An 18397-nucleotide genomic window follows, 5' to 3' on the forward strand; every position below is an offset into this window, starting at 1 on the left:
GATATATAATGCTATAGTTTTATTTTATTAATTTAAAAAAATGAATAACCAGCTGTTATTGTACTGATTATAAGGGAAACAGCATCAACAAGTAACAACATATAAAGAAATATGTCCGTTTAAAAATCAAGTAAAATTTTTACATCATATGATAAAACTCATATTGTGTATTGATTGATATAAAAGCTGCTTATACTCAGTCACTCTCCTTACAAGGGATATGTCTAGAGCAGGGGTCCCCAAACTACGGCCCGTGGGCCACATGTGGCCCTCTGAGGCCATTTATCCGGCCCCCGCCACACTTCTCGAAGGGGCACCTCTTTCATTGGTAGTCAGTGAGAGAAGCATAGTTCCCATCGAAATACTGGTCAGTTTGTTGATTTAAATTTACTTGTTCTTTATTTAAATATTGTATTTGTTCCCATTTTGTTTTTTTTACTTTAAAATAAGATATGTGCAGTGTGCATAGGAATTTATTCATAGTTTTTTTTATAGTCCGGCCCTCCAACGGTCTGAGGGACAGTGAACCGGCCCCCTGTGTAAAAAGTTTTGGGACCCGTGGTCTAGAGGGTCTAGAACAAATTGTTTAAAAAGTGTTATCTTTTTTTAAGACAACATGGGACTGTTAGAGTATTTGAAGTAATATAAGTCTGTGAAATGTAATAACAGCCTTTGGGAATGTACCAGGTGGTTTTGTGACCAGGTTACAACTGCACTATGAGTTTCCTAACAGGTCTGCTTTACTAAAAGTATAATCTTTGTCTCAAGTGGACATAATTCATTTGAGCAAGGCAGAATGAAAACAATGGGAAAGTGAAAAGGTGAAACCCTTTTTTCTGAACTGTTTTGTTAACTTAAATGCCTTTCTTCCATAGGTTACTTTAGTAGTGCCCTATGGAACCAAAACAGAATGGCATCCTAACTTTCAACACTGTTCTATAACATTGGCAATATCCATCTTCCCATTCTGCTCAATTTTATGGTCTGATATCAACTTCAGAACCCATAGATTACTCAAAAAAGAATGTCTTACATAATTTAGATGTTTTAAGTCCCTTTGGAAAAATCAAACATTTATATTAATTTTTACCTCCTTCAAAATCTCCTGATAGTAAAGGAATAAAAATGCCTAAAAGCTTACAAAATTAAAAAGAGTGGGAGAGGGGACAGTGACAGATAAGATGCCAACAAATATTGAACACTGGAAAACATGAATGATTGAATGACTTAGCAGGCAAGAGAGAGCTGAAATTTAAATCAAAGTCATGAAAACTAACAAGATCCTCCAGATTTGGGCATGGAAAAGCTTAGGTCGTGAGTGCACTCTAAAGTTTCAGTTAAAGTAAGGTTAGACAGAAGAGGATTGGTTGCAGGTTAGTATAAAAATTAGTTTGACAGTCCCCTCTCCCACCCAGTTTTACTCCCTGGAGAAATTTAACTAGAGTCTGTATATTCTTCAACTCCAGGTACAGCTAACATTGGAGGTTAAGAAAAATCTACCTACTGAATGTGAGAACTCCATCTCTTTTTTTCTTCTCAGCTCCGAGTAGGCTGACAATCAATGTTCTATCTCCAAGGCAGGAAAATACAGTATTTCTCTTTAGCAAAACTGACCACTCCTTGAGTAATGGTCTACAGATAGTCACCAAGTGGCACTGTTCCTACCAGATTACCTACCTTACTACAAAGCCTCCCAGCCTATAAGCACCAACCATGTATGTATGCAGAGCTGCCTGGATTTTAGTGCTTTACTCTTAAATAAATCCAAAGAGTCTTTAGATATTCCAAGAGTATCTGTAATATGAAAAATATATAGAAATCAGAACAGTAGCAAAAAATATATAATAATAAACTAATTGGTTCTGAGTATTGGGAATTGGAGATGGAGTGTGGGCAGGTAAAAAATTTTTTAATTAAATCTATTATAATAGTATTTGACTTAAACTATGCTTCTGTAGGTGGTTAAAAATTAAAATTTATAGGACTAAAACTGACATTTTAATAATAGTCTAGAAGTTTTAATTCTAGGTCATATGGAATAAGCACACTCTATATTGTCTTTAAAATCTAGACAGAATGCATGGTACAGTTATTTGTTTATATTAAAAGTAAATATATAGTAGTGGGTAGGTTGGGGAAGAAAACCAAAATTCAAAATACCAATAAATAGGTTGGAATAACTATATTAATATCAGACAAAGTAGAATGTAAAGCAAAAAAAAAAATACTGAGGTAATAAGAAGGAAAATTCTGGAATGATAAAAAGGTCAATTTACCAAAAAAGGCATGATGCTAAATGCATATGCACCTAAAAACAGAGCTTCTAAACACAAAATGCAAAAACTGACATCTGAATACAGAAATAGATAAATCCACTATTACAGTTGTGAATATAGACTTCAAGATTTCTCTCAGCCTGACCAGGCAGTGGCATAGTGGATATAGCATTGGATAGGGATGCAGAAGATCCAGGTTTGAAACCTTGAGGTCGCCTGGCTTGAGCATGGGCTCATCTGGCTTGAGCGCAGGCTCATCGACCTAAGCATGGGATCATAGACATGACTCCGTGGTCGCTGGCTTGAGCTCAAGGTCGCTGGCTTGAGCAAGGGGTCACTCGCTGTACAGTAGGCCCTGGGTCAAGGCACATATGAGAAAGCAGTCAATGAATAACTAAGGAGCTGCAACGAAGAATTGATGCTTCTCATCTCTCTCCGTTTCTGTCTGTTCCTATCTGTCTCTCTCTCTCTAATTCTCTGTTTCTGTCACACACAAAAAGATTCCTCTTTTTGTAATAGAAGTAGTAGATAAAACTATTAAAAATATAGAAGAGTTGAATAATGTTTATTAAACAACTGCATTGAATGACATTATAGAGGACCCAACAATATTAGAATAAACGTTCTTTTCATGTGCATAAGGAACATTTATCAATATCTCAGGTGATAAACTTAAATTTTATTTTTAAAAACTGAAGTTACAGTGTATTCTTCAACCATAATGGAAGTAGCCAGTTAACTAGAAATCAATAATAAGAATATAACAAAAATTTCAAATACTTGGAAATTAAAAACATACTTCTAAAGTAATTCATAGGTAAAACAGAAAGTCTTAGAAAAATTAGAAAATATTTTGAAGTAATAAATGAAAATCAACATCAAAATTTTTGAACTGCAGCTGTAGCAGTACTCAGTGGGAAATTGATATTATTAAATGCTATTTTGAAAAAGAAATATTTTAAATCAATTATATAAACTACCTTAAGCTTGCAAAAAAGAAGAGCAAAATAAATATAAAGCACCTAGAAGCCTGACCAGGCAGTGGCACAGTGGATAGAGCGTTGGACTAGGATGCGGAGGACCCAGGTTCGAGACCCCAAGGTCGCCAGCTTGAGCGCAGGCTCATCTGGTTTGAGCAAGGCTCACCAGCTTGGACCCAAGGTCGCTGGCTTGAGCAAGGGGTTACTCGGTCTGCTGTAGCCCCACGGCCAAGGCACATATGAGAAGGCAATCAATGAACAACTAAAGTGCCACAACAATAAACTGATGATTGATGCTTCTCATCTCTCTTCGTTCCTGTCTGTCTCTATCTATCCCTCTCTCTGACTCTCTCTCTGTCTCTGTAAAAAAAAAAAAAAAGAAAACAAAACAAAAAAACTAAGCTAAAAAAAAAACGCATAGAAAAAAGAAATAATAAAGGTAAGATTATAAATCAGTGCAGCTGAAAACAAAATCAGTTTTAAAAAGATCAATAAAAGCCCTGGCTGTAAAGCTTGGTTGGTTAGCAGTGGTCAGCAAACTCATTAGTCAACAGAGCCAAATATCAACAGTACAACGATTGAAATTTCTTTTGAGAGCCAATTTTTTTAAACTTAAACTATATAGGTAGGTACGTTCCTTATTGAGGTAGCGCCCGCACGTGGTGTTTTGTGGAAGAGCCACACTCAAGGGGGCCAAAGAGTCACGTGTGGCTTGTGAGCCACAGTTTGCCGACCAGGGGAGAGCATTATCTGGAAGCTCAGAGGTTGCCGGTTCGATCCCCAGTCAGGGTACATAAAGGAACAGATCTGTGTTCCTCTCTCTTTCTCTCTAAAATCAATCAATTAAAAATAAATATAATCAACAAACCTGTAGGTAAATTGACAAGGAACAGAAAGAGAAGCCCCTAATTAGCACTACCTGGAATAAAAGAGGTGGTATTTACCCCACAGGCTTTAAAAGGATAATATTGGGAAAACTATACACATCCATTCAAGAACTATGATGAAATGGACTAATTCTTCAAAACTCACGAAGTACAAAACTCAAGTTGAAATGCCTCTGAATAGTCCTCTATTAAAGAAATTTAATTTATAAACACCCTCTGAAAAATATCTCCAACTAGATGGGCTCATTGGCAAATATTACTAAACATTTAAAGGAGAAATAATACAATTCTATATGATCTCATCTAGAAAATTCACAGTACCCTTACATCATGGTGAAAGCCAGCAACCTGCCAGCCACAGTAGGGGCTGGATCTCATCCCTGGAGAATTGTCATTCTGGAACCCCTCTGGTGGTCCCCCTGGAAAACCCTCCTAACAAGACTGTCTTTATATGACTTGACTCAAAGCTTACCCGGGCCATTGTTTCCTGAGACAATGAATGAAAACTGGGGCAAATAATAGGCTAACTAAAAAGCTTAAAGTGAAAAGCTAGGAAATGAAATGTCCATAGAGGGCTTTAAAATTTCTGACATATTACTGGATTTTAATGGGTCACACATGTGTATACGACTGTGCACATGACCAGGAATGTGCACATGCTCAGGAAAGACCTGAGAACTCTCAGCTCTGGCTGACCTTGAGGCTCTGCTGAAGCAGGAAGTGAAGGTTAGGGTTGTTAACTATGTGGCTGAGGACTGATCAGAAAACACATGCAAAACCTCTTGGCAAAAAATGGGAGACATTTTGTTTCTGGATGTTTAAGGAAATCTCTAATTATGTACTGACCACTAAGCTAACCTAACAATGACCTCACATGAGAGAATATAGACCTTACAGAATAGTTTCAGAAAAGTCATAATAGCAATTACAAAAATCCTTGAGGAAAGGGAAGAATCTGATTTCCACAGTTGCCACATTATTTAAAATGTACTGTTTTCAACAAAAATTATGCCATGTACAAAGACAGAAGAATGTATGCCTAGTACACAGGTGGGAAAGCAATAAATAGAAAATATCCCTAAAGAAGTCCAGATATTATATTTAGTATATAAAGCTATTTTTTATATATAATTTAATTTTTTTAATGGGGTGACATCAATAAATCAGGATACATATATTCAAAGATAACATGTCCAGGTTATCTTGTTGTTCAAATGTTGCATACCCATCACCCAAAGTCAGATTGTCCTCTGTCACCTTCTATCTAGTTTTCTTTGTGCCCCTCCCCCTTTCCCTCTCCCTCTCCCCCCTCTCCCCGTAACCACCACACTCTTATCAATGTCTCCTAGTCTCACTTTTATGTCCCACCTGCGTATGGAATAATGCAGTTCCTGGTTTTTTCTGATTTACTTATTTCACTTCGTATAATGTTATCAAGTTCCCACCATTTTGTTGTAAATGATCCGATGTCATCATTTCTTATGGCTGAGTAGTATTCCATAGTGTATATGTGCCACATCTTCTTTAGCCAGTATTCTATTGAAGGGCTTTTTGGTTGTTTCCATGTCTTGGCCACTGTGAACAATGCTGCAGTGAACATGGGGCTGCATGTGTCTTTACGTATCAATGTTTCTGAGTTTGGGGGGTATATACCCAGTAGAGGGATTGCTGGGTCATAAGGTAGTTCTATTTTCAGTTTTTTGAGGAACCACCATACTTTCTTCCATAATGGTTGTACTACTTGACATTCCTACCAACAGTGTATGAGGGTTCCTTTTTCTCCACAGCCTCTCCAACATTTGCTATTACCTGTCTTGTTAATAATAGCTAATCTAACAGGTGTGAGGTGGTATCTCATTGCAGTTTTGATTTGCATTTCTCTAATTACTAACGAAGATGAGCATCTTTTCATATATCTGTTGGCCATTTGTATTTCTTCCTGGGAGAAGTGTCTGTTCTTGTCCTCTTCCCATTTTTTTATTGGATTGTTTGTTTGTTGTTGAGTTTTATGAGTTCTTTGTATATTTTGGATATTAGGCCCTTATCTGAGCTGTTGTTTGAAAATATCATTTCCCATTTAGTTGGCTGTCTGTTTATTTTGTTATCAGTTTCTCTTGCTGAGCAAAAACTTCTTAGTCTGATGTAGTCCCATTCATTAATTTTTGCCTTCACTTCTCTTGCCTTTGGAGTCAAATTTATAAAATGCTCTTTAAAACCCAGGTCCATGAGTTTAGTACCTATGTCTTCTTCTATGTACTTAATTGTTTCAGGTCTTATGTTTAGATCTTTGATCCATTTTGAGTTAATTTTAGTACAAGGGGACAAACTGTAGTCCAGTTTCATTCTTTTGCATGTGGCTTTCCAGTTTTCCCAGCACTATTTATTGAAGAGGCTTTCTTTTCTCCATTGTGTGTTTTTGGCCCCTTTATCAAAAATTTTTTGACTATATAATGTGGTTTTATTTCTGGGTTTTCTATTCTGTTCCATTGGTCTGAGTGTCTATTTTTCTGCCAATACCATGCTGTTTTGATTGTTGTGGCCCTATAATATAGTTTGAAGTCAGGTATTGTAATGCCCCCAGCTTCATTCTTTTTCTTTAGGATTGCTTTGGCTATTCGGGGTTTTTTATAGTTCCATATAAATCTGATGATTTTTGGCTCCATTTCTTTAAAAAATGTCATTGGAATTTTGATGGGAATTGCATTAAATTTGTATATTGCTTTGGGTAATATGGCCATCTTGATGATATTTATTCTTCCTAATTAAGAACAAGGAATATTCTTCCATCTCATTATATCTTTTTCGATTTCCTTTAACAATGGTTTATAGTTTTCATTATATAAGTCCTTTACATTCTTTGTTATGTTTATTCCCAGGTATTTTATTTTTTTTGTTGCAATCGTGAAGGGGATTATTCTTTTGAGGTCGTTCTCAAATGTTTTATTGTTGGCATATAGAAAGGCTATTGACTTCTGTATGTTAATTTTGTATCCTGTGACCTTACTGTATTGGCTTATTGTTTCTAATAGTCTTTTTGTGGATTCTTTGGGATTTTCGATATATAGGATCATATCATCTGCAAAAAGTGACACCTTTACTTCTTCTTTTCCGATATGGATGCCTTTTATTTCTTTGTCTTGTCTGATTGCTCTGGCTAGAATCTCTAGTACCACATTAAATAAGAGTGGAGAGAGTGGACAACCCTGTCTTGTTCCTGATTTAAGGGGGAAAGCTTTCAGTTTTGTGCCATTTAATATGATGTTAGCTGATGGTTTATCATATATGGCCTTTATCATGTTGAGATATTTTCCTTCTATACCCATTTTGTTGAGAGTCTTAAACATAAAATTGTGTTGTGTTTTATCAAAAGCCTTTTCTGCGTCTATTGATAAAATCATGTGGTTTTTGTTCTTTGTTTTGTTGATATGGTGTATTACGTTAACCGTTTTACGTATGTTGAACCATCCTTGAGATTCTGGGATGAATCCCACTTGATCATGATGTATTATTTTTTTAATATGTTGTTGTATTCGATTTGCTAGTATTTTGTTTAGTATTTTAGCATCTGTATTCATTAGAGATATTGGTCTGTAGTTTTCTTTTTTTGTGCCATCCTTGCCTGGTTTTGGTATGAGGGTTATGTTGGCCTCATAAAATGTGTTTGGAAGTATTTCTTCTTCTTCCATTTTTTGGAAGACTTTCAGTAGAATAGGAACCAAGTCTTCTTATAAAGCTATTTTAAATATGGTCAATTATGTCTAAAAAACTATAGAAAACTGAGTGATGGCTTACCAAATAATGATTATTAATAATGAGATATAATTTAATAAAAAACTTACATGTCCACAGTTAATTTGCTCTATAATGAAATCAGCTCATTATTCTTCATTCTTTTTCTTCTGTTCCTCAGACTGACTAATCTCAATGAAATTATCTTTAATTAAACTGATTATTTTTTATCCTACTCAGTTATTATACTTTTCAATTCCAAAATTTCCATTGGGTTCTTTCTTTAAAAATGTACAGTTTCACTCTGAGGTATATGCCCAAGAAAATAAAAAGCATGTAATCATAAAAAGGTAGAAACAACCCAAATGCCCATTAATTTATAAATGAATTAACAAAATGTGATTGTAGCCATGCAGTGGAATGTTATTCAGACATAAAAAGGCTCGAAGTACTGATACACAATGCAGGTAAAATATGCTAAGTGAAAGAAGCCAGGGAAAAAATATGGCATATTGTTTGATTACAATTATAGGAAATGTCCGAAGTAGGCAAATCTATAAAAAACAAAGTAAATTAGTGGTCACCAGGGTTTAGGGAGAATAATTGGAGTAACTGGAAGTGACTAATAATGGGCAGTAGGGTATTTGGGGGGGGTATTGGTGAAATAAGTATGTTGTGTAGTAGTGGTGTTATTTGCACAACTTTGTAAATATACTAAAAACCACTGAACACTTAATTTAAAAAAAATTTTTTGGCATATCAAATCACAATTAATAAAAAAAATAATGCACCATGTCCATGTATTTTAGAAATGAAAAGCAGGGTCAATATTCAAGATTATTTGGCCAGTATAATCTACCACATTAATAGTCTAAAGAAATCTACATGAGCATATAAATTGGTGCATATCAAATATTTTTATAAAATTAAACATTTATTCATAATAAAAACTCAAACTAGAATAAAATTCATCTACATAGAATCAACAACTAATAATATACATGAGGTAAAAATAGTCTGTGTGGCTAAGGAAAGTTTTGGAAAATATTTATATATTGTCTTGACTTTCAAAATAGAATACGTATAATATCTTAGGATGTGAGTTATCAGTAGTTGGCAGAAGTAAGGTTTTTTTTATACACCTACTTTGGTACAATGTATTAAGTAGTTTCTATAACCTTGCTCATAATGAGTTTGTTTAAAGGAATATTTATGAGTATGATTAAAGGAATATAAATCAATGATGTCATTTTCTCAATTTTCTGTCTGTCCCATTAGAAATTTAGCTTTTATTTTTAAAGTTATATTTATTTTATTTTCTTTCTAATTTTGTAGATGTATTCGACACAAAAATGATTGGGGAGCTCTTATTCTAGTGGATGACCGCTTCAGCAGTAACCCAAATCGATATATATCTGGTAAGACTCTAAGATGGGCTTAGAGTAAGACTTAACAATCTTTAATGACTTTATATATATAGATAGACAGATAGAGATGTGTATATATATATATATATATATATATATATATATATATATATTTTTTTTTTTTTTTTTTTTTTAGCGAGAGACAGGGACAGACAGGAAGGGAGAGAAATGAGAAGCATTAATTCTTCCTTGCGGCACTTTAGTTGTTCATTAATTGCTTCTCATATGTGCCTTGACTGGGGGGTTCCAGCCTAACCAGTGACCCCTTACTCAAGTCAGCGACCTTGTGCTCAAGCTGGCGACCATGGGATCATGTTTATGATCCCACATTCAAGCTGGTGAGCCCACACTCAAACCGGGTGAGACCGCACTCAAGCCAGCGACCTCAGGGTTTCAAATCTGGGCCCTCTGCGTCCCAGGCCAATGCTCTATCCACTGCACCACCGCCTGGTCAAGTGGCTTCTCTATATTTAAAATTTTTGGTTTGAGAAAGAGTGAGAGATAACAATTTGTTGTTCCACTTATGTATTCTTTGGTTGATTCTTGTATGGGCACTGATCCGGGATTGAACCTACAACCTTGGTGTATCGGCTGACGCTCCAAACAACTGAGTTACCCACTCAGGGTTATGACTTCCCTTTTTAAAGACAAAGAATTGGACAGAGAGTTTTAAAATTAAATTTATTGGGGTGACATTAGTTAAAAAAATATATAGATTTCAAGTACACAATTCAATGATACATCTTCTGTATATTATTACATTGTGAGAATTTGAACCTTAGATCAAATATGGAAAATTAATATTGACTGCAAATCTAGCCTTTCTATGCTTATGTTTCAAAAATAGCTTTATTTCCTCCTCTTGTTTTCCAAGGTGAGAGGAGGGGAGATAGACAGACAGACTCCCGCATGTGCCCCGACTGGGATCTACCCACAAACCCTGTCTAGAGCTGATGCTTTTCCCATTTGGGGCCATGCTCGCGAACTAGCTATTTTTTAGCACCTGAGCCAGAGGCTCCAGGAAGCCATCCTCAGCACCCAGGGCCAATGTGCTTGAACCAGTCAAGCCATGTGTGGGAAGGAGGGGAAGAGAGAGAGAGAGAGAAAAGAGTGGGAGAGCAAGGGCTGGAGAAGCAGATGGCCACTCTCCAGTGCGCCCTGACTGGGAATCAAACCCAGGACATCCACATGCCTGGCTGATGCTCTACACTGAACCAACTGGCCAGGGCCCAAAAAATCTTTATCAAAGAAAATCTAGTTAGTTACCAACATAGTATTAATCGGTTAGGATCCTTCAGTGTCACAGAATGTGGGATTTGACTCAGTAACATAGTAATTTATTTAGCATTGCTAGGAGAAGGGTGTTCTGCAGAAATGAATTTTCTAAGGAATATCAAGCTTTTACATTTAATCACACAAGCACATCTCCTTTGGCTGATTAGGATTCTTCATTCTTTCATTCTGTATTATATTGAGATTTGTTGTATTGGTTGGTTGGTTGGTTGGTTGGTTTAGAAATACTTCCATTATTATAGAATTTATATTTATATTAGTTAGAGGTAGTATTTTCTAAATGGAAAAACACCTTTGCATGCTGCAAAATCAAATAGATGGTCATTTTTCCCGCACTCAGATGAACAAATATGTATGTATTCAGGTGGTCCCCGACTTTTGATGGTTTAACTTACAAGTTTTCAATTTCACAATGGTACAAAATTAAAAACCATGCTCTGAATTACGAATTTTTATCTTTTCCTGGGATAATGATATGTGGTGGGATACTCTGGTGATGCAGGGCATCATAATATAGGCTTCATATTATATGATTTTTCCCAACTGTGAGCTAATGTAAGTGTTCTGAGCACATTTAAGGTAGATTAGGCTAAGCTATGATTGTTAGGTTAGATGTGTGAAATGCATTTTTCAACTTGCAATATTTTCAACTTACCATGGGTTTATTTAGATGTAACCCCATCATTATTGAGGAGTATCTGTAGTTCTTATTTTTGTAGTTACACAGCCTCTTTAGAGGCAAATACCAGGAATCCACCAGTTTTTAAAGAACTGTTGGAAATATTTTCATCTTTATTATTACCTTTAATGCTAGAAAATGTATACCATACTATAACAAAAAGATGCTAAAATTTAAATTTGTCAGATTAGCTGTCTATGGACATGGACTATACATTTCCATTTCAGAACCTAGTTAACTGTATTTGGTTTGCTATCAAAACATATCCATCTGGATTAAGGTAGCAAATTCTGCTTTAGTAGGCTTCTTCATTTTATAAGTAAAGCAAGCCGTTGTGCTTAGGTCATGACATAATTAAAAACAAAATGTTAACTGCTTATGTTTAGTCAGCAGGTGGAGCTCAGATTCTTTTCAAGTCTCAAAAGCAAACTGACATTTTACACTGAAAAGGCTTACTTTGATTACAAAATGATTGAAATAGAATATGTTACTAAAATTTCTCAGTTTTGGAAATTTTTCTATTTTTATGTGGTATAAGTATTTTCTAGTAATCAAAAATTAAAAATATTAAAGGAAATGCTCAGTTGATTTTTTTATGTTAAAATGTAGAAAAACTTTTACCTTATAGTTCAGATTAGTTGAATTTTTGAATTAAGTATTTATTAATTTCTGTATGGTTTTAATTTATTCTTTCTGAGATTCAAAGTTTGAAATTTTTTCTTATCTAGGCAATAATAGCACAACATACAAATTTATTTTGATGACTGATTTCTTTAAATTCAATTTTTCTAAATGTAGATTGATAGAAAAAACAAATTAAAAGAATGTTATTTGTAATGAAAGTAGTTTAAATTGCTTGAAGCCCTGTCCTATCTTTCTCTGAACGTAAAGCATCATAATGACTTTTTATTTTATTTTACTTATTTTTTCTTCTTTTCTAAATGAGAGGAGATAGATCAGGATCTATCCGGCAACACCCATCTGGGGCCAATGCTCTGCCTATTTAGGGCCATGCTTGCAACCGAACTATTTTTAGCACCTGAGGTGGAGGCTCCACAGAGCCATCCTCAGGACCTGGGGCTGATGTGCTGAACTGATTGAGCCATGGGTGCAGGGTGTGGGAAGAGAAAAGGGAGAGGAAGAAATGAAGAAGCAGATGGTCACTTCTCCTATGTGCCCTGACCAGGAATCAAACCTGGAAAATCCACATACGGGGGCCAAAGCTCTACCACTGAGCCAACCAGCCAGGGCCATAGTGACTTTTTAAATTACTCCAAAAGATGATAATTTTAATAACACTGGCAGAGACCATTTATTTTCTAAAAATTTAAATATCTGATTTTGAATTTCATTCTGAAGTGAATGAAATACATACTATAAAACACCTTATATTCAATATAGTTCATTTTTCTGTCATTTTCATATATCATAGGTCAAATTTTGTCCCTTATAAAATTTGTTTATTTATATATTTACAAAAGTAATGTAATATTTAGATAGAAAACAGCCCATAAAACAGTGTTACTCCTTTTACCTACTCTACTCCCCTCCCTATAATAGTTGAAAGTATATATGGAATTAGGGAAAAAGTGGAACAAAAGAACCAATGAAACTGGAATCTTGAATTTATTTTGCAAAAGGAGTCACATTTAAAAAGTCAGAATTCAAGATTTGTTCACAACTTCTAGTTGCCCTACGATTAAAAAGCAGGCAGTTTTTCTGGGGAATTGTGAAAGTAAATTTGCCTTATTCTCCAGTTATTCTAAACTGAAAAAAATTCTCCCATCCCTCTACTCCTGCTCCTGTTCCTCTTCCCTCTCACCAGTTGACTATCATTGTGTATGAAGAGAAATGTTACTGATATATGAGCATATTGTATAAATGAAAGGTAAACAGGCAGAAAGAGTATTGAGAACTATTCTATATACTCTAAAATCTAGATTGCTTCATTAGAAAAATTATCCATTTTTTTTCTTAACACATAATATCTTTTTTTAATTATTTTTAAGTGAGAAGCGGGGAGGCAAAGAGACAGACTCCTGCATGTACCCTGACTAGGATCCACCTTGCAGACCCCCTATGGGGCGATGCTCTGCCCATTCGAGCCATGGCTGCGGGTGGGGGGAGAGAGAGAGAGAAGTGGGAGAGTGGGGTGGAGATAGTCACTTCTCCTGTGTGCCCTGACCAGGAATCAAACCCAGGACTTCCACATGCCTGACCAACACTACCGCTGAGCCAACCGGCCTGGACCACGTAATTTTTTTTAATTGAGAGGCGGGGTGTGGTGCAGACAGGCTCCTACATGTGCCCCAATTGGATCCACCCGGCGATGCTCTGCGCATCTGGGGCTGCTGCTCTGTTGCTCAGCAACTGAGCTATTTTAGCACCTGAGGCGAGGCCATGGAGTTATCCTCAGCACCTGGGGCCAACTTGCTCAAACCATTCGAGGCTGTGGGAGGGAGGAGAGAGAGAAGTGGGACGGTGGGGTGAAGAAGCCGATGGTCGCTTCTGTGTGCCCTGACTGGGAATCAAACCTGGACATCCACACTCCATGCTGACACTCTACCACTGAGCCATTAATCCAGAGCCCACGTATCTTAATAATGGAATAACCAAAGTTTCTTCACTGGGTTTACTTTTTCCTTAGGACTTTCCAAATGGGTACGACAGCAGATTCAGCACCATTCAACCTTTGAAAGTGCACTGGAGTCCTTGGCTGAATTTTCCAAAAAGCACCAAAAAGTCATTGATGTATCTAAAGGGAACAGAAAGCCCATACAAGACAGTGAGTCTACACTTAAAGTGGCTTATTTGAAGGACAGTAACTCAAGTTATTTTTTAGAAGCAGCAAGTCATCTATCACCAGAAGATCCTAGGGAAGGTAAAGCAAAATTGTGTCAAAAACTACATTGTCTAAGTGAATAACTAAAAAAAAGTTCATCTCTGCTAATGACATCACCTTCAGGAAGGACAAAAGTGTGAAAGGTTCTGTTCATTTACATTTGCTAGAGTAGTCTTACATTGTATTTAGTGAAATGATATTTGTTGTGTTATAGATTAATTTCCTTAACTACGTTGGTTTGTAATATAGAGTATTATCATAAATTAATGAATAGTATGGTGTATTGAAATGGGAACAGACTTGTCAAGTGACCTAAGCACATTTTCTGGTTTTCCATTAACAAGCTTTGGCGACCATTAACAAGCTAGCTTTGTGACCAAGAGCAAGTCACTTAACTTTTTTGAGTTTTAATAGAAAAGGGATTATCTGTATATTTATCCCTCAAGTTTGGGTTGTGAAGATTTAATAACATGATAAATACCACAGCATTGTAAAGTGCTATACAAGTGGTAAGTGTTTTTCTAATGGCTATGTTAAAATTAGTCTAATTTATAGATACTTCTCTTACATGAATTTTTTAGTTTAGGAAAGTGAAAGTCACTTATTCTAAATGGTAAGCGATATATTAGGAATTGGAAAACAGTGGCTGATGGACCAAATTTGACCTACTCTCTGTCTTTGTAAATAAAGTTTAATAGAATGCAGTCTCACCCATTCATTTACATATCATATACAAAGACAGAGTTGAATATTGTATGTACAGTATTATACTAGAACAGCATAATTGAATAGTGACAAATACACTATGACCCACAAAACCTAAAAAATTTGCTAAACTGTGGTCTTTATCATTGGATATTATTTCAGTTGTTTTAATTAATGGACAATAGTAGTTTAATATATCAATTTTTAAATACTTAGTTTTTAGTATATGCTTCTATCTGCAATAAATGTATAGTGAATTCAAGGTTTTTTTAATTGGTAATCAGGAAACCTAGGTTCTATCTAGTCCAGGTATGATTACTAACCAGTTTTATATCTTAGTCTTTGTAGTCTGTTTCTTATTTAAGGGACTTAATCTAGGTCAGTCACTAACTAGTGGATTTTCAAGGCAAATTGTTACAACCTGTTGCTCCTTTACTCATCCCTCTTCCTCCTTTTTTTACCTCTCCTTTTTATCTTACCTCTCCTTTTTCTCATTCACTCGTGAGGTTCATAGTGTGAACCTTGAAATTTTACCATACAGCATTATAACTTGGGTTAGGAATCACAGGAGACCTAAGACTCTTGTCAGTTAATATTTTTTGCTTTACATTCTAAGATGGAAGTCCTGCTACTGATTGTGGGCTCAAAACTATGTATTCTATACAGTTATGTTAGTATTTCCAACAAAATCATTTTATTAGAACAAATATTTTATTAGGAACAGAAAGTTAACATTTTAAAATTTTTGTATTCATAGATGATCCAGTGTTATTGGAAGGGTCCGGTCAGGCAATACAAGCAGAAAACGGGATTTCTAGATCCTCAAGCCCAACTTTCAACAAACAAACATGTAGAGGTAGCTGGTCTAGCTTTAATTCTTTGAGACAGTATCACATTGGTAAAACTCTGACTTCAACACCTAAATTGATGTCATCAGAGGACTGTGCCTCTAGTCCTTCCACTCTCAAAGCAGAAAAGGATTGTAAAACTGTTTTGCCACTCACTGATAAATTTGAGTCCTCGTCTCCGAGAGTAAACACATCACTTGGACCCTGCCCTCAGTCAGAAACTAGTATTCCATCAATAATGATTGATGCTGCTCTTCTTAAAAAAGATCAGTCCACACAGCTCCTCTGCTGTGAAGAAGCCCCGCTGGATCCAGACGTTGAATCGTCTGTAGTAAGTGACAAAGATAAACTTTCTACTTCAAAGGAAGCTTTTGAAGAAGAAGCAGAAGACTCTGTCTATTTTACACCTGAACTGTATGATCCTGTGGAGACAAATGAAGAAGAAAATGAGCCAGTTGAAACTGGTAGAGACAATAGCTTGGCTAATTATTCAAATTGTATTTTAGCTGAAGATCTTTCTGAAATTAGGACCATGAAAGAAGTTGGTTCAGTCAGGGAAATGAAAGCGGAAGATTGCACAGACACAAAGTTGAATGGCCTCATGCATATTAAAGAAAGTAAAGTTGATGACATTGGTAGTAATACAAACACAACTCATATAAGTGAATTAGAACCGGGGAAAACTTGTGAAATGGATATAAAGAACTTTAAACAGTCTCCTTCTGAAAATAAAGGTGTGTTCCCTGGTGTTAGATAATAATACTTAACTGTCAGGCTATAAAAATATGTTGTGTACTTACATTGAACTCTGTTATAAATGATAATGTATACATTGGCTAAATGGTATTATTTTTAAATTTTTGAAATATATTTTTCACTTTAATTCATTATCATTAGAGTTTTAAAATTCTTTTATGTTTGGAAATGTAAATTTTACTCTCCTTGAATTTTGGTAAAGTGATTCATACAAAACAGTTTCCTTTAATAAGTCTTTCTTAGCTAAAGTGCAATTCAAAATCAATCTAAAATATAGTTGTCTAGGGCATTTTATATTTTATATAAATCTTCATATTTTGTAGTTATTTTCATCTATTTGTTTTCATATGATTCATACAAAATTAATAGTATAATTCAGCCATGTTTCACTATGAATTTTACCTCAAATTGCTCTGACAGTTTTTTTTTGTTTTTTTTTTCATTTTTCTGAAGCTGGAAACAGGGAGAGACAGTCAGACAGACTCCTGCATGCGCCTGACCGGGATCCACCCGGCACGCCCACCAGGGGGCGACGCTCTGCCCACCAGGGGGCGATGCTCTGCCCATCCTGGGCGTCGCCATGTTGCGACCCTCCTGGGTGTCGCCATATTGCGACCAGAGCCACTCTAGCGCCTGGGGCAGAGGCCACAGAGCCATCCCCAGCGCCCGGGCCATCTTTTGCTCCAATGGAGCCTTGGCTGCGGGAGGGGAAGAGAGAGACAGAGAGGAAGGCGCGGCGGAGGGGTGGAGAAGCAAATGGGCGCTTCTCCTATGTGCCCTGGCCGGGAATCGAACCCGGGTCCTCCGCACGCTAGGCCGACGCTCTACCGCTGAGCCAACCGGCCAGGGCCTGACAGTTTTTTTTTTAATGCTCTGCCCATCTGGGGCCACTGCTCTGTTGTTCGGCAACTGAGCTATTTTAGTGCCTGAGGCAAGGCTATGAAGCCATCCTCAGCGCCTGTGACCAACTTGCTCCAACCGAGCCATGGCTGTGGGAGGGAAAGAGAGAAATAGTGAGAGAGAAGATAGAGGGGGAGAGGTAGAGAAGCAGATGATCGCTTCTCCTGTGTGCCCTGACTGGAAATTGAACCTGGGAATATCCACATGCTGGCTGATGCTCTACCACTGAGCCAACCAGTCTGACAGTTTTTTTAGAAATTAGCTTTTTGAAAAGTTTATTCCTATATTAAACTGCCTAGTAATTAAGAATTAAGGAAGAAAACTGCATGTATTTTAAGTTGACATTGTTTTACATTTGTTTGTTTGATAAACTAAAAACAAGCATGTTTTAAGCAAACTTATGTAAAATTATAAAGTGCCAAATGAAGGACTTCAGATTTTCAATTCTAATTATCGAGCTTCATCATCATTGGGGGGAAAGTGACATGTTCTAGCGTAAAGGCTTTAATTTTGCAATTGTTAAGACCGAAAACATCATATGTAAATTTGGTAATTACATGTAAACATGTAACTGTAGCTGAAAAGTGTCCCCTTAAAGCTCATTAAGTCTTTCTGTAAATTTTGACTTTGTTTTTATGAATGAAGCTATACTTCTTATCAAAAATGGTTATAAAAGATGCTTTTCTCTGACATCACTCCAAAATTACATTCACTGATCTTTTTCTAAGATATCTGTTACTTAATGAACATTTAGGCTTGTGAGTGATTTGACTTGAAATTTTGTGAGCTGTTCAAGTTGTGATGTGGTTTATTATTTTCAAGTCAAAATTCTCAGCAGTCAGGTTTCTCTTATATTTATTTAGGTAAATGAATTATTATATATGAACATGTTTACTTTTATTTTGATTGTGTTTTGATTGAATGCAGCTTAACTGTTTTATAGCATTGAATGTTAAATTCTAAGCATAGTTCAAAGAAATTTGAATTGATAATTTACCAGTTGAAGAATTCATCTATGCATTGAGATCTGTTCTATCCCACCTGGTATTACATATTTTTTTTAGATGATCAGTGA

At 36.0% G+C, this 18397-nt stretch overlaps 1 protein-coding gene across 1 annotated transcript in view; it reads left to right on the forward strand.

The window, feature by feature from the left end:
- BRIP1 (BRCA1 interacting helicase 1) overlaps nt 1-16829 on the forward strand; it is a 152613-nt gene extending 135784 nt beyond the window's left edge. Inside the window, exons 18-20 of the mRNA XM_066255327.1 lie at nt 9208-9290; nt 13919-14152; nt 15576-16829. Of these exons, the coding sequence (XP_066111424.1) occupies nt 9208-9290; nt 13919-14152; nt 15576-16423 (1165 nt within the window). The 3' untranslated portion in view covers nt 16424-16829. The remainder of the gene's footprint in view (nt 1-9207; nt 9291-13918; nt 14153-15575) is intronic.
- The last annotated feature ends 1568 nt before the right edge of the window (nt 16830-18397 follow it).

The sequence above is a fragment of the Saccopteryx bilineata genome, chromosome 2 (assembly GCF_036850765.1).
Source record: "Saccopteryx bilineata isolate mSacBil1 chromosome 2, mSacBil1_pri_phased_curated, whole genome shotgun sequence".
Taxonomy (NCBI): Eukaryota; Metazoa; Chordata; class Mammalia; order Chiroptera; family Emballonuridae; genus Saccopteryx; species Saccopteryx bilineata.